Raw genomic sequence first — 11,719 nt, 5'->3', positions numbered from 1 at the left:
GGTCCCCCCAGGCACTCTGTGTGGCCTCCAACAGATATTAAAATACATTAAAATACCACAGGTTAAAAACTTCCCTAAACAGGTAATAATAACTGCCATATCCACTGAGCTCCATAAAAACTGATTAGTTTTGCCTTATCAAAGTATTTGGCCGAAACTGTCAGTTGTTTTATTCATTCACAGTTGCTGCAACTGTAACTCGTGACTTATTGGGAGCAAGTCCTATTGAAATCAGTGGGATTTGCTTCTGCATAGGATTGAGCACGCCAGTTCCTTAGGAGTTTGATCTAGGTTGGTCTGATTGGTGGCAGCCCAGCTTGCAGCTTAGTAGATACCGTAGTTTGTGCTGTAGAAGACACTGAACCAGATCAGGTTGGTGGGGTGGAGGGGATGAACCAAGGCAGACTGCCAGATAGTTGCTGCTGTTCTCAGCAGGGAATGGCGAAAGTGCCTCCAGCACTGCACCTTTGTTAACTTCAATCTGTCTCCTTGTGTGAAGACACAAATGATTGATTCTGTTCTTGGAACCCTGAAAAAGAGCATATGTGTATTCCAGAAGGTTTTGAAATATGGCTCAATGGAAGTCCATAGAGCAATATAGAATGGTGCAAATATAATAACTAGGCCACTGCTGGTCACATTCGCTCTTGCTACTGCTGATGGAGTGACACAGCAGACATGTCCTCCAGGTGTTTTTAAAACTAAAGTGTGCAAATATTCAAGGCTACTAAGGTTTAATCATTATGCCTTGGAAATCTCCCCAGACAAGAAAAAAGAGACACCTTTGAAGGAAAAAGAAGGTAAGGGCTCAATTTCTTTAAAAGGTCATTGTATTGCAGATGTTCTAAGTCCCCCCCCATCCAAAAAAAAAAACAATCAACAATGTGCATTGCATATGTTGATTTTCAGCTTCTTATATTGTACTTTATTTCTCACTTCTTGATCTACACAGGAAAAAAAGTGGAGAAGGCACATTTTAAAGAAAAAAAGGTCACAGGTAATACAAGGAGCTACATATAAAACCTTGTAAGCCATAAATCAGGGGTTTTATATTTCATGGGATTTTCTTTACAGTGACAGGAAGAACAGCAAAATTCTAGAGTATTATATTCAGCTAAAATAATAAGGGTGTGCTTAGCTTTCCTACAAAGCAATTAAATCAAACTCCTGCAGAACTCAACCAACAGAGATGGTTAAACGCACATGTTTCTATGCCTGTATACTCAAAAGAATTATCTGGCCTGCACATCACATTATTATATGCCACCTGCCCACCATCATCAGGATATATCAGGAACATTTGACACAGTTATTTATTTTTCCTGCTTGGAGAACAGCTCTGTGTAGAAAGAAGTGTACAGCATGAGTATCGGTCATATGGCAGCCCAGAAGTGATGAGAAGTGTTGAAGAAAATAATATCTCTCTGTACATCTGATACATATAGTGGAAATGTGTGCTGGGCCAACCTGTGGCAGCCACACACAAAAAGACACAAAAATAAAACTTACATATCAACTGAATGCTTCGAGAAATGAATCGGTGCCATCTCCACACACTGAATTCAGACCACCCCGGCTTTTGGCACACTTTGTTGTGATGTTTCAAAACGTAAGCTATCCTGAATGAGACACAATAGTGTGGCTCTTTTTCACTAAGTGGGTAGGCCCTGTCAACAGGACATTCTTTGAGCATACATTATAGAAACTTCTTAACCATGGGGGGAAATAGGTTATAATCATAGCTGTCAACCTTTCCATTTTTTGCGGGAAATTCCCTTATAGCAGTGGGGAATAGCAGGGAGGGTTGACAGCTATGGTTATAATGCTGTATAAAAGCTTCTGTAAAAGCTCCATTTAAATTCTGCTTCCCGCTAATTACTGAGTGCAATACCTCAGAAATGCTACAAGATTCTAGTGAGGAAGCAACTTTGGATGTGCTCCTGGGAGCTTTGTCAAATGCACTCCCCATATATTTTTTTTTACTAGAACAGAAATGGGTGTGTGATATTTCATGGTGGATTCCTTGTAAGTATTTTCAAATGACAGCTAGGGAAATATAACGTTGGATGCATCCCTTAATTTATTTCTTTTTAAAAGGTGAGAAATAATGTTCTTCATTTTCAGTTCTCAGCAGCCAGTTGAAAGGTTTTCCGCTCTTAAGTAATAATCTCTAAATGATTCTCTGACCCAAGAACGATAGGTCCAAAAGGCCAGGATGTGCTTTTTCTTCCCCATAATTTGGCACATTGTAACCATGATTGCACATGCCCAGATTGTAGAAGAATTGCAGGTGGCCGCCTTTGTTAAGTGTGGATGTTCACAAGATGGCACAGTGTCAGGTATTAATAGTAGCAGTTATGAAACTTACTACTTCTAGAGTAGCTCAGAGGCTTCACAGTTCCCAAGGCTCAGGAGCTTCCCTGAGCTGTATCCCTTGATCTCCCTGAAGCTTTAACAATCTCTAAGATTTCTACTCCTCTTAAGTAAACAGTAGCATTACAAAGCTCCCTCTCAACAGTCCTATTTCTCTGCATTGACGGGGTGGGGGGTGAGCAAACATATTCAGATTCTGTGTAATTTGCAGGCATGTTTGGCAAAAGATTTGATCTAGTTAAAATACAGATTTTGGCATGAAGATTAACGTGAAACCTGGCCTCAGCGCTAGTTTAGAGACATTGGTACAAATAATAAGAATAAGAATAAGAATAATGATAATAATAATAATAAATTTTATTTATATCCTGCCCCAAAGCTGGGCTCAGAGCCGTTACCATCATACAAGTAAGACAATGCATTAAAAAGGGATCAATAAATTAAGATACATCCCACAATTAATTCAAACAAATTAAAATTAAAACTTGACAAGTGGCAATCTTCAGGTTAAAATTGAAGGCGGTTAACAACTGTTTCCACTGATATTATAAGCACCTGTGAGCGGGCTGGGAACCTCCTTCGTGCTTGTTCCTATACAAAGAGAAAATGAGTAGGCCTGGCGGAACAGCTCCATCTTGCAGGCCCTGCAGAAAGATGTAAAATCCCGCAGGGCCCCAGTCTCTTGTGAGAGAGCGTTCCACCAGGCCCGGGCCACAGCTGAAAATGCCCTGGCTCTGGTCAAGCCAGTCTGATCTCTCTGGGGCCCGGAATCTATATAGGATCATGCTGCTTAGATACGGTAGTTTCTTCTGAAGTATCCGATTAGAACCTCTTATCCTGCAGCAAATTGCCAAAAGCATGTCCCTTTCCTTATGCATGTGACTTAATGCATGTGACTTAATGGGGTAATATGCAACTGATGATGATGATGATGATGATGATGATGATGTTTTGTTGTTGTTGTTGTTGTTGTTGTTGTTGTTATAACCCGCCCATCTGGCTGGGTTTCCCCAGGCACTCTGGGCATCATACAACATATATAAAACATAGTAGGTTTAATGAGGAACTTTAATGTCTAAATTGACCTTGGGAATGTAAATGAATTGGATCTTTCTGTTTTCCTTAACAGTCCCAGAAGTAAAGGAAACCCACTACCATCACAATGTGACAACGGGTAATCAACAGTTTTTTGCTCTAAGTTTCCAAAGTCACCCAGTCCTCTGATGGCTACCTGTGTACAGCTCAAGCTGAATATTAGTAGGGGTGAACATATAAACATTAGCCAACCCAGAGAAAACATGCCTTCTTAAATCCAATTAAAATGAATGTGATTTGTCTATTAATGGGCATAATATGCCATAATTGAATGTTACTTTTGAATTCAATGGAACTTACAAACAACTTTCTCTCAGTTTGAGCCAAGGATCATACATGATGATTTCCCATGTTTGTTTTCAGTGTTTATTACTTTGGCAAGCTGGTCACCTGTACTGTCATGTCAGTTGGCGAGAATAACTCTACCACTGCCCTACTTTACCAGATTTTTTTGCTCAGATAAGATTTCCCATTTTACTTGACTATACTGGTGGTCTATGTTCCTGCACATGATCCTACTGGATTATAATTGTTGCTAATCGGCTTTATTCACTTGAAATTACTGACCACACATGTCAACTGAAGTAGTTGGAGATAAACAGATTTCTTACATCCCTTCTGGAGTTTAGTGACCAAAACAGATTAATACAGAAAGTGTGTCCTCCTTCCCCTTTTGTCCACCCTACAGAAACACATGAGAAAAGGAAGGAAGTCCTCAGTGGTGCTGTTTACACTACAAATCCACCTAACTGCACATTTATTAGTTAAATGGGATAGATTTCTAGTTGGTGCAATTCAAACACACATCCAGGATTCTCCCATAGCATTCTGTGAGAAATGAAATGTTCATGTGGTTCATAAAACAAAGACTGGTTTTGAAGAGATGTAGTCACTAGTTGTTTGGCTGACCTGGGAGCTACAACTAGAGCAGGTTGGACTCCACTGTAATAAAAAATGAAGTGCATGTTTATGAATGTATACTTTGAGTTTGGGACGCGGGTGGCGCTGTGGATTAAACCACAGAGCCTAGGGCTTGCTGATCAGAAGTTCGGCGGTTTGAACCCCCGCGACATGGTAAGCTCCCGTTGCTCGGTCCCAGCTCCTGCCCATCTAGCAGTTCAAAAGCACGTCAAAGTGCAAGTAGATAAATAGGTACCACTCTGTCAGGAAGGTAAACGGCATTTCCGTGCGCTGCTCTGGTTCACTAGAAGCAGCTTAGTCATGCTGGCCACATGACCCGGAAGCTGTACGCCGGCTCCCTTGGCCAGTAATGCGAGATGAGCGCTGCAACCCCAGAGTCGGACACGACTGGACCTAATGGTCAGGAGTCCTGTTACCTTCACCTACTTTGAGTTTGGACTGCAAATCTGCCAGCCCCATAATCACTCCCAAGTACAGTACATGCACAGGATCCCACCACTCACAACAATGGCTCTCTTCATTTTTCAGTGGCAGAAGACAACTGTTTGCCCTAAATAACAGCCTATGTGCCATTTTACTTGCCTAATGCATGTTTAGATCATATTAAAGGTATTTTCTTAAATCAGTGTTTCGAATCAGTTGCAGTTTGAGTGCAGGTAGCATAAACTGGAGCTTTAAATTTGCTCTTTATTCTAATAAGTAAAGTCGAACCCCAGGGAAAGATGCATGAATTAGGTAGCAAGTAGGAAGACAAATGAAGCTGTGTCTCTTGCCGGAGCTTATCATTTTTTCAAACACATTTACCCTTTGCACCCACCGTGGTAGATAACAGCAGGATTTCTTAGATGTTTGCCTGGGCAAAGCAGCATTCTCCAATCACATTATCAAAGAAGTTGTTCAAGGGCATATTGTCATCATCACTGCCTGACAACTTCATATATTCATCTGAGTTAACTTCATCAAAACCTGTATTAATAAGCAAAGAGGGTGGCTGTTATGTTGTTCAATTGTCTTTCAAGTTCTCTCCGTCTCTCTGACATACAACTTTCTTTCCTTTGCAGACAAGATTTCAAAAGCTGCAAGAGCAAGTAAGTTCTGCTTAGGGTTAACAACACTGCAAACTTCTTTGATTCTCAGGTGACATATAGTACATGTCAGTATTGTACAAAACACAACTTGGGTTATCAAAAATATTGTTATTTATTCTGTCAGGGACTGAGAAAGAATGAGTCATTTGCCCTTGAAAACTTCGTAGGCCTATTGGGAAATGTAATACATTTTTAACCCTAAAATATAAATGTACTAATCCTGATGCTGCTATTCTGTTATGGGATTTGAACAAGAAGTCAATTTTCAGAAAAGCGAAGGGTTTTGTTTTGTTGCCACTTCCACATGAGAAATAATGGGAAATTCTAGACACTGTGGTTTCTATGTGGACCACACCAGACAGTCAATCAGGCCTTCCAATAAGATAAAGGTACAGACCCCTGGACAGTTAACTGCAGTCAGATTCAACTATGGGGTGTGGCACTCATCTCTGCTTTAAGGCCAAGGAAGCCAACATTTGTCTGCAGACAGCTTTTCTGGATCATGTGGCCAGCATGACTAAGCAAATATTAAGAGAAAACACAGAAGAGAAAGATGAAAACATCTGTGCAATGAAGACTATTCTTAAACCTCTGTAGATTCCCACACAGGAGGAAAAGTTGACATAAGAATGGGCAATTGGCTTAGCCAATTATTTACAAGAGCAATTCATTAAGAACACATGCTGTAAAGGGTTAGAGCAAAATGATCTGTCAAAATCTGATTAGAATGCAGTTATGATATGTAAAGGTGTACATAGATAATAATTAGACCTGGTTTTGTTTTTATTATGTTCTTATCTACCCCAAACATAGGTGATCTATTCAATACCCAACCTATGGCAGAGTAAAATGAAGGTCAATAACACTCTTTAAAAACTGGGTGTATGTAAACACTGCACAACGAGGAACAATATTTCCAATTCCAAATAGGGGAATTAGATTAAGGTCCTGTGCAATTATCTGAGGATAGCTTTGTGTGGAGGGTGTGCCAGTCTTGTTTCTTTTTGGACTCCAGCAAAATTATATTGTAGGCTAGAATGGTAATTGTTTCCTGATCATCTAAAAAAGGTACATCTTCCACATTGTGAAAACCCTTTAAATATTGCCAACTGGCCACCTTGATTACAAATATGGCGGCAGCCCCTTTACAATTAGTGAAGCAGGGGAGGGGGGTGCCTGCCTCTTGCGCTCTCTCTCTCTCTCTCTCTCTCTCTCTCTGTGTGTGTGTGTGTGTGTGTGTGTTCCTCATGTAAAGAACAGGCTCACCTCCCCCCTCCCAAAAAACCCTCCCTCCATCATAACCCCCACAAAAGTGCCTAATGCTGTTTGCCTCTCATCAGAAGAACACATAGAGAGTCTTATATAACCAAACTCTGGTTAACCTCAGTTGTTGGCAGGGGAGAGGGGAGACTTCTGCAGCATTAGGCATCCATCCATGAACCCAAGCTAGGCAAAATACCTCCCAGCATAAAGTCATACGATACTGTGCTTCAATTACAAGCCATCAGTTTCTATTAGACATGCGTGTGGTATTTCCAGGGTTTCTTTTAGTACACATACCAGACAGAAAAGAGGATAATGGGGTTTCCTCAAAAATGGGTGGCTTTCCCCAACCCACTACATAATAGGTTGCATTTAGTATTTCTAGGGAGTGCCATTTTTTTTAAAGGTGGGTGAATTGTCTTGGAACCTTTTTGACCTTTCATTTTTGTTATATGTAAGGTAGAACTGGTCAGGGACACAGGTGGCGCTGTGGGTTAAACCACATAGCCTAGGGCTTGCCGATCAGAAGGTCGGCAGTTCGAATCCCCGCAACGGAGTGAGCTCCCGTTGCTCAGTCCCTGCTCCTGCCAACCTAGTAGTTTGAAAGCACGTGGATAAATAGGTACCGCTCCAGCGGGAAGGTAAACGGCATTTCTGTGCGCTGCTCTGGTTCGCCAGAAGCGGCTTAGTCATGCTGGCCACATGACCTGGAAGCTGTACGCCGGCTCCCTCGGCCAATAAAGCGAGATGAGCACCGCAACCCCAGAGTAATCTGCGACTGGACCTAATGGTCAGGGGTCACTTTACCTTTACCTTTAAGGCAGAACTTGCTCATCATCTACCCCAGGATCTTGAAATATGCCAACAGTGGCCTAGAGGTCGAGGGCTTTTTCCCCTGCTGTAGTGCCAGTGAACAATAAAGACTAGGGTGGTTGCAGAAGTATGTGTGGATCTAAATGGAAATAAATAAATAAATGTAGCATCTAAACCAGCCTTCCCAATTGGCTCCCCTCCAGATGTTTTGGACCTCCATCATCCTTAAAAAAAAGAAAAGAAATCTGGTAAGAAATAAAGAACAGAATAAAATAACAAATGAAAAAGAAAAGCTGCGCAAAGGGGGGGGGGGTTCATAGCTGTTACCACATAAGTACATTCTCAAGGGATAATATTGCACAGTGAATTAGATGTTGCAACAAAAACTGACCTGATATAAAGAGAATACAAAACAAATGTTATGATTAGCAAATAAAACCATATTTCATTGAGACCTGCCATCCCCATAATTAACTTGTCATGGTTGCCAAATGAAGACAAAATCAATAGGTGTAGCTGCACCCCAAGATACCCTTAATTTATGAGTCAGATTTTTTCAGAAATAAGGATAAAACATTAATTTATTAAACAAAATGTGTAAAGAAATAGTCAAGGACACCTTATAATCCTGTGATATGGTCAAAGGAGCAGCATATGTTTTAGGTACCGTATATTGGTTAGCACGTAGAACTAGACCCAGGTTCAAATCCCCACTCAACTCGTGATACCAGTTTACACAGTTGTGGCTTCCCTTAAAAAAATCCTGGGAGTTGTAGTTTGTCAAGAGTGCTGAGAGTTGTTAGGTCTTAGCACCTTTTGACCCCTCACCTGTATTTTGCCCATATTGTCACCTTTGCTTGTCATATCTTCATCCTCCATGATCTGCTTCTTGACTACCAGTCCTGACTTCAGGGTTTGTTTGTTTGTCTGTCTGTCTGTCTGTCTGTCTGTCTGTCTGTTTATTTGCTTGCTTGCTTGCTTGCTTGCCAATGATGGAGACAGAGTTTCTGTTCCTCTTCTTTCTCAAGGGCTCCCACTTCTTGGACAGCTCAGTTTATTTTGGTGAAACCCCCTTGTTCCTGGTCAAATTATTTCTGCTGCAGTGGTCTCCTTCATACACCATTTGAAGAGTTCAAAGAAGGGATAATAGCTGGTGAACACACTCCCAATGCCCAGGCTGAGTAATTTGTAGCCTAGGCAAAGGCCCAGGGAGGTTTTCTGCCCTGTCATCGCTATAGATTCACTGAAATTGTTTGATTACATTAGAAAATAACTTAACCCAAATAAAGGGTCAGTATTCAGGGGTGCGGGGGGGGAGGAGGAAAGGGAGGACATTTGCCATTTTGCAATAAGAAATCCTTGTGCTGATGAAACATTTGCCTTAGCACTATGTTGAATTTTCCATCTTTAATGTTGATCCTGTCTTCAATTAACTTGTCAATACAAATGAATAATTATTTTGTTTTCTCACATTGTCTCTTGAGAAAAACCTGTCTGCATTGCCATTTCTGCAAAACTACTTTGCTTTAATTATAAATGTCTGCTGGGTGACCTGCTTCTGACACACATAACTCATTACATATTTTGCTCATGAAGGAATTACCCAGAGATGCCTCTAATTAGCCAAAATAACAGTTTTTATATTCAAGTCAAGATTCATGGCTTGATTTTATTTTTTTACAGTCTTTAAACAACTTTGAAGAAGACCAGCACCAATTGTTTATGGAGTTTTCATAACAGAGCAGGGATTTAATTGGTTTAGTGAAGGCACAGGGCAGCTTCTTATGGTATGTTTTATGCTCAAGTACAGACTCCTGGCTTCCTTTTGTGTGTAGGGAAAAGTAGCAATTATTCATCGGTGTGTCTTCAATAATTAGCCCAGTGAGAATGCATGTCCCTGTGCATATGTGTCTTTGGGGAGGTTCATGTGACCCTCCACAAACACTGAAATAACACAAGGGGCATGGTGGGGCTGCAAAGGCTAGCCTCACCACAGGCTCACTCACATAAAGGTTCTCTGTTGTATGGAGAATCTTTTCTTGGATGTATGTGCCCAAGTTCAAAATGCATCATGCAAGAAACATATGCATGGCACAAGGATTTAAGAAAAGAAGAAAGCTTTCTTGGAAAACTTGACTGGTTGTGTTGATACACAGGGCCTGGATAGCTCAGTTGGTTAGAGCATGGTGCTGATAATACCAAGCTTGCAGGTTCAATCCCTGTATGGGCCAGCTGCATTTTCCTGCATTGTAGGGGGTTGGACTAGATGATCCTCAGGGTCCCTTCCAATTCTTCCATTCTATGATAAACAAGAGCAGATGAGAAAGGACATGTATAATACGTGGTAACTGAGTAGGATACACACACACACATACAGGTAAGGGCTTACACTTTTAGCTGTAGGCACCAGGGACACTCCATTTAGCTTTGTTGCTTCAGAAGATGATGGAAAGTCCAAATAATCATTATGCAAAAATATATATTTGCATATATATTTTTGATAAGGAAGAGAAGAGTTCCTCGTAAAGACATAGTTTTGGGGTTGTGCCGGTCATATACTGTCTTCCTTCTAGAGGCCTGATATTTTCAGACACTTATCAGCCCAATCCTGTCATCTAGATCTAGAACTGGGAACTGACTATAAGACTCAGGAGAGGGTTAGCTGCAGTGCCTGTACGGTCAGCACTTTGAGCCATACCTGGAAGCAAACTAGTAATCAATGCAAATGGTCAAGAACTTACTATATTTCTACTGCAATATCTTAATTCTACCTCCCAAACAGTGCTGATTTTATATTTCCCCCCTTTTCCATCATTGACCTAGAAACACAAAGATTGCTTTAAGTTTCTTTGTATTAAAGAACCTTGTATTTACTTCATTTTTTATAGAGGGACACGGTGATCTAAGTGCAACAAAGAAAGAAAAATGTGAGTTTGTAACTGGAATGTTTTCTTACTGTATCTTATTTCTATTAATAAAATAAGAATGGTGCATGGGGTTCAATTGCAGTTTGATTTGAAAGATCATGTCATTTCTAGGTCATAATATTGAATTTGTTGTGTTGAGGTAAACAAACATGGGGGAGATGAGATTGCAGGGGGGAGCAGTTAGCATTCACCTGAGTGTGATGGCACCAGCTCTAACTATGTTGAAGAAAGTCAATCCTGACAATATTATAGATTTATATGGGAGCTATCTGAGTATAATATATATCAGGTGTGGGGAAACTGTGACCCTCCAGATGTTGTTAAACCCCAGCCTGCATGGTGAATGGTCAGGAATGATGGGAGTTAGAGTCAAACAACAGTCAGTATAGAAGTAAAGTGGGAATGTCAACCTACACTTTGGCAAACTTGGTGTTTCCTCAGATTAATGCCACTTTAATGCAATAGTGACCAAAACCAAGTGTTAGTGACAATTCTTTTTTCTTTTTTCCCCTTCCCAGCTGCTGTCCGCTACTATCAGTGTGTCTTTGTAAATGGATACAATGGGCATAAATCCCAACCCCCTGTTACTCCAGCTCAAGACTACAAAGGGAAGGCTGGACAGCCAAAGACTTCTGGGCCAAAGACCAAGGCACCAAAACAATAAGCGTCACGCAACCTGCGACATTATGACAATTTTGCACTTTGTGCCCTCTACAGAGGGCCACATGAAATCCATTGGCACCTGTGATCATAGAAATGTGATCCAATAGGTCACATGCACTTGGAAAGGTTGTCTGCTCATCTCCAGAGGAGCAGAGGCAAAAAGAGGGGAGATGTAACAGCATTTTAGAGAATCTCCAAGTACTCCTTTCCTGAAGGGAAGCATGGTGCTGAAATAGTACTTGACAAAAAGTAAAGTTTTGTGGGGGGGGGGGGGAGATGTTCTTACAGATGTTTCCGTCGTGTGTTTTTCAAGTCTTGTTGGAACAAAAAGCATTTTCCAAGTATCAATTTACAACATGTCCCACTCAAAAATACTTAGGCACAGGAAGAATAATTTGTGACAGTATTCTCAACCTATGCTAGTGTTCATTTAAATGGATCAATGCCAAAGTTATTTGCTGAATCAAAACTCTGTTTCAAGAGCTTTTCTTTTCTCCTTAAAGCATACACTGTATAGCGATCTGATGATCTCTTTGGAGGCATGCAGTGAAAACCTGCCATATATTTGTTTCTAAG

The 11,719-nt window shown here is 40.9% G+C and overlaps 1 protein-coding gene across 1 annotated transcript; it reads left to right on the top strand.

Annotated features, from left to right (window-relative positions):
• Positions 1-438: 438 nt before the first annotated feature.
• LOC117044572 (triadin-like) lies at positions 439-11,399 on the top strand. The gene is made up of 7 exons (XM_033145389.1): positions 439-447; positions 602-800; positions 953-997; positions 3,503-3,547; positions 5,451-5,477; positions 10,442-10,480; positions 10,999-11,399. The coding sequence occupies exons 1-7, from the start codon at positions 439-441 to the stop codon at positions 11,142-11,144; spliced, it is 510 nt and encodes a 169-aa protein (XP_033001280.1). The 3' UTR covers positions 11,145-11,399.
• The last annotated feature ends 320 nt before the right edge of the window (positions 11,400-11,719 follow it).

Source organism: Lacerta agilis, chromosome 3, assembly GCF_009819535.1.
Source record: "Lacerta agilis isolate rLacAgi1 chromosome 3, rLacAgi1.pri, whole genome shotgun sequence".
In the NCBI taxonomy this organism is placed as follows: domain Eukaryota; kingdom Metazoa; phylum Chordata; class Lepidosauria; order Squamata; family Lacertidae; genus Lacerta; species Lacerta agilis.
Note: the sequence above shows the minus strand (reverse complement) of the source record. Positions and strands in the feature narration are given on the sequence as shown.

Bases quoted from the DNA above. Each gene is read 5' to 3' on its own strand.
- LOC117044572 (XM_033145389.1), top strand. The intron at 801-952 runs GTAAGGGCTCAA...TGATCTACACAG, and splicing joins ACCTTTGAAGGAAAAAGAAG to GAAAAAAAGTGGAGAAGGCA. The intron at 998-3,502 runs GTAATACAAGGA...TTTCCTTAACAG, and splicing joins TAAAGAAAAAAAGGTCACAG to TCCCAGAAGTAAAGGAAACC.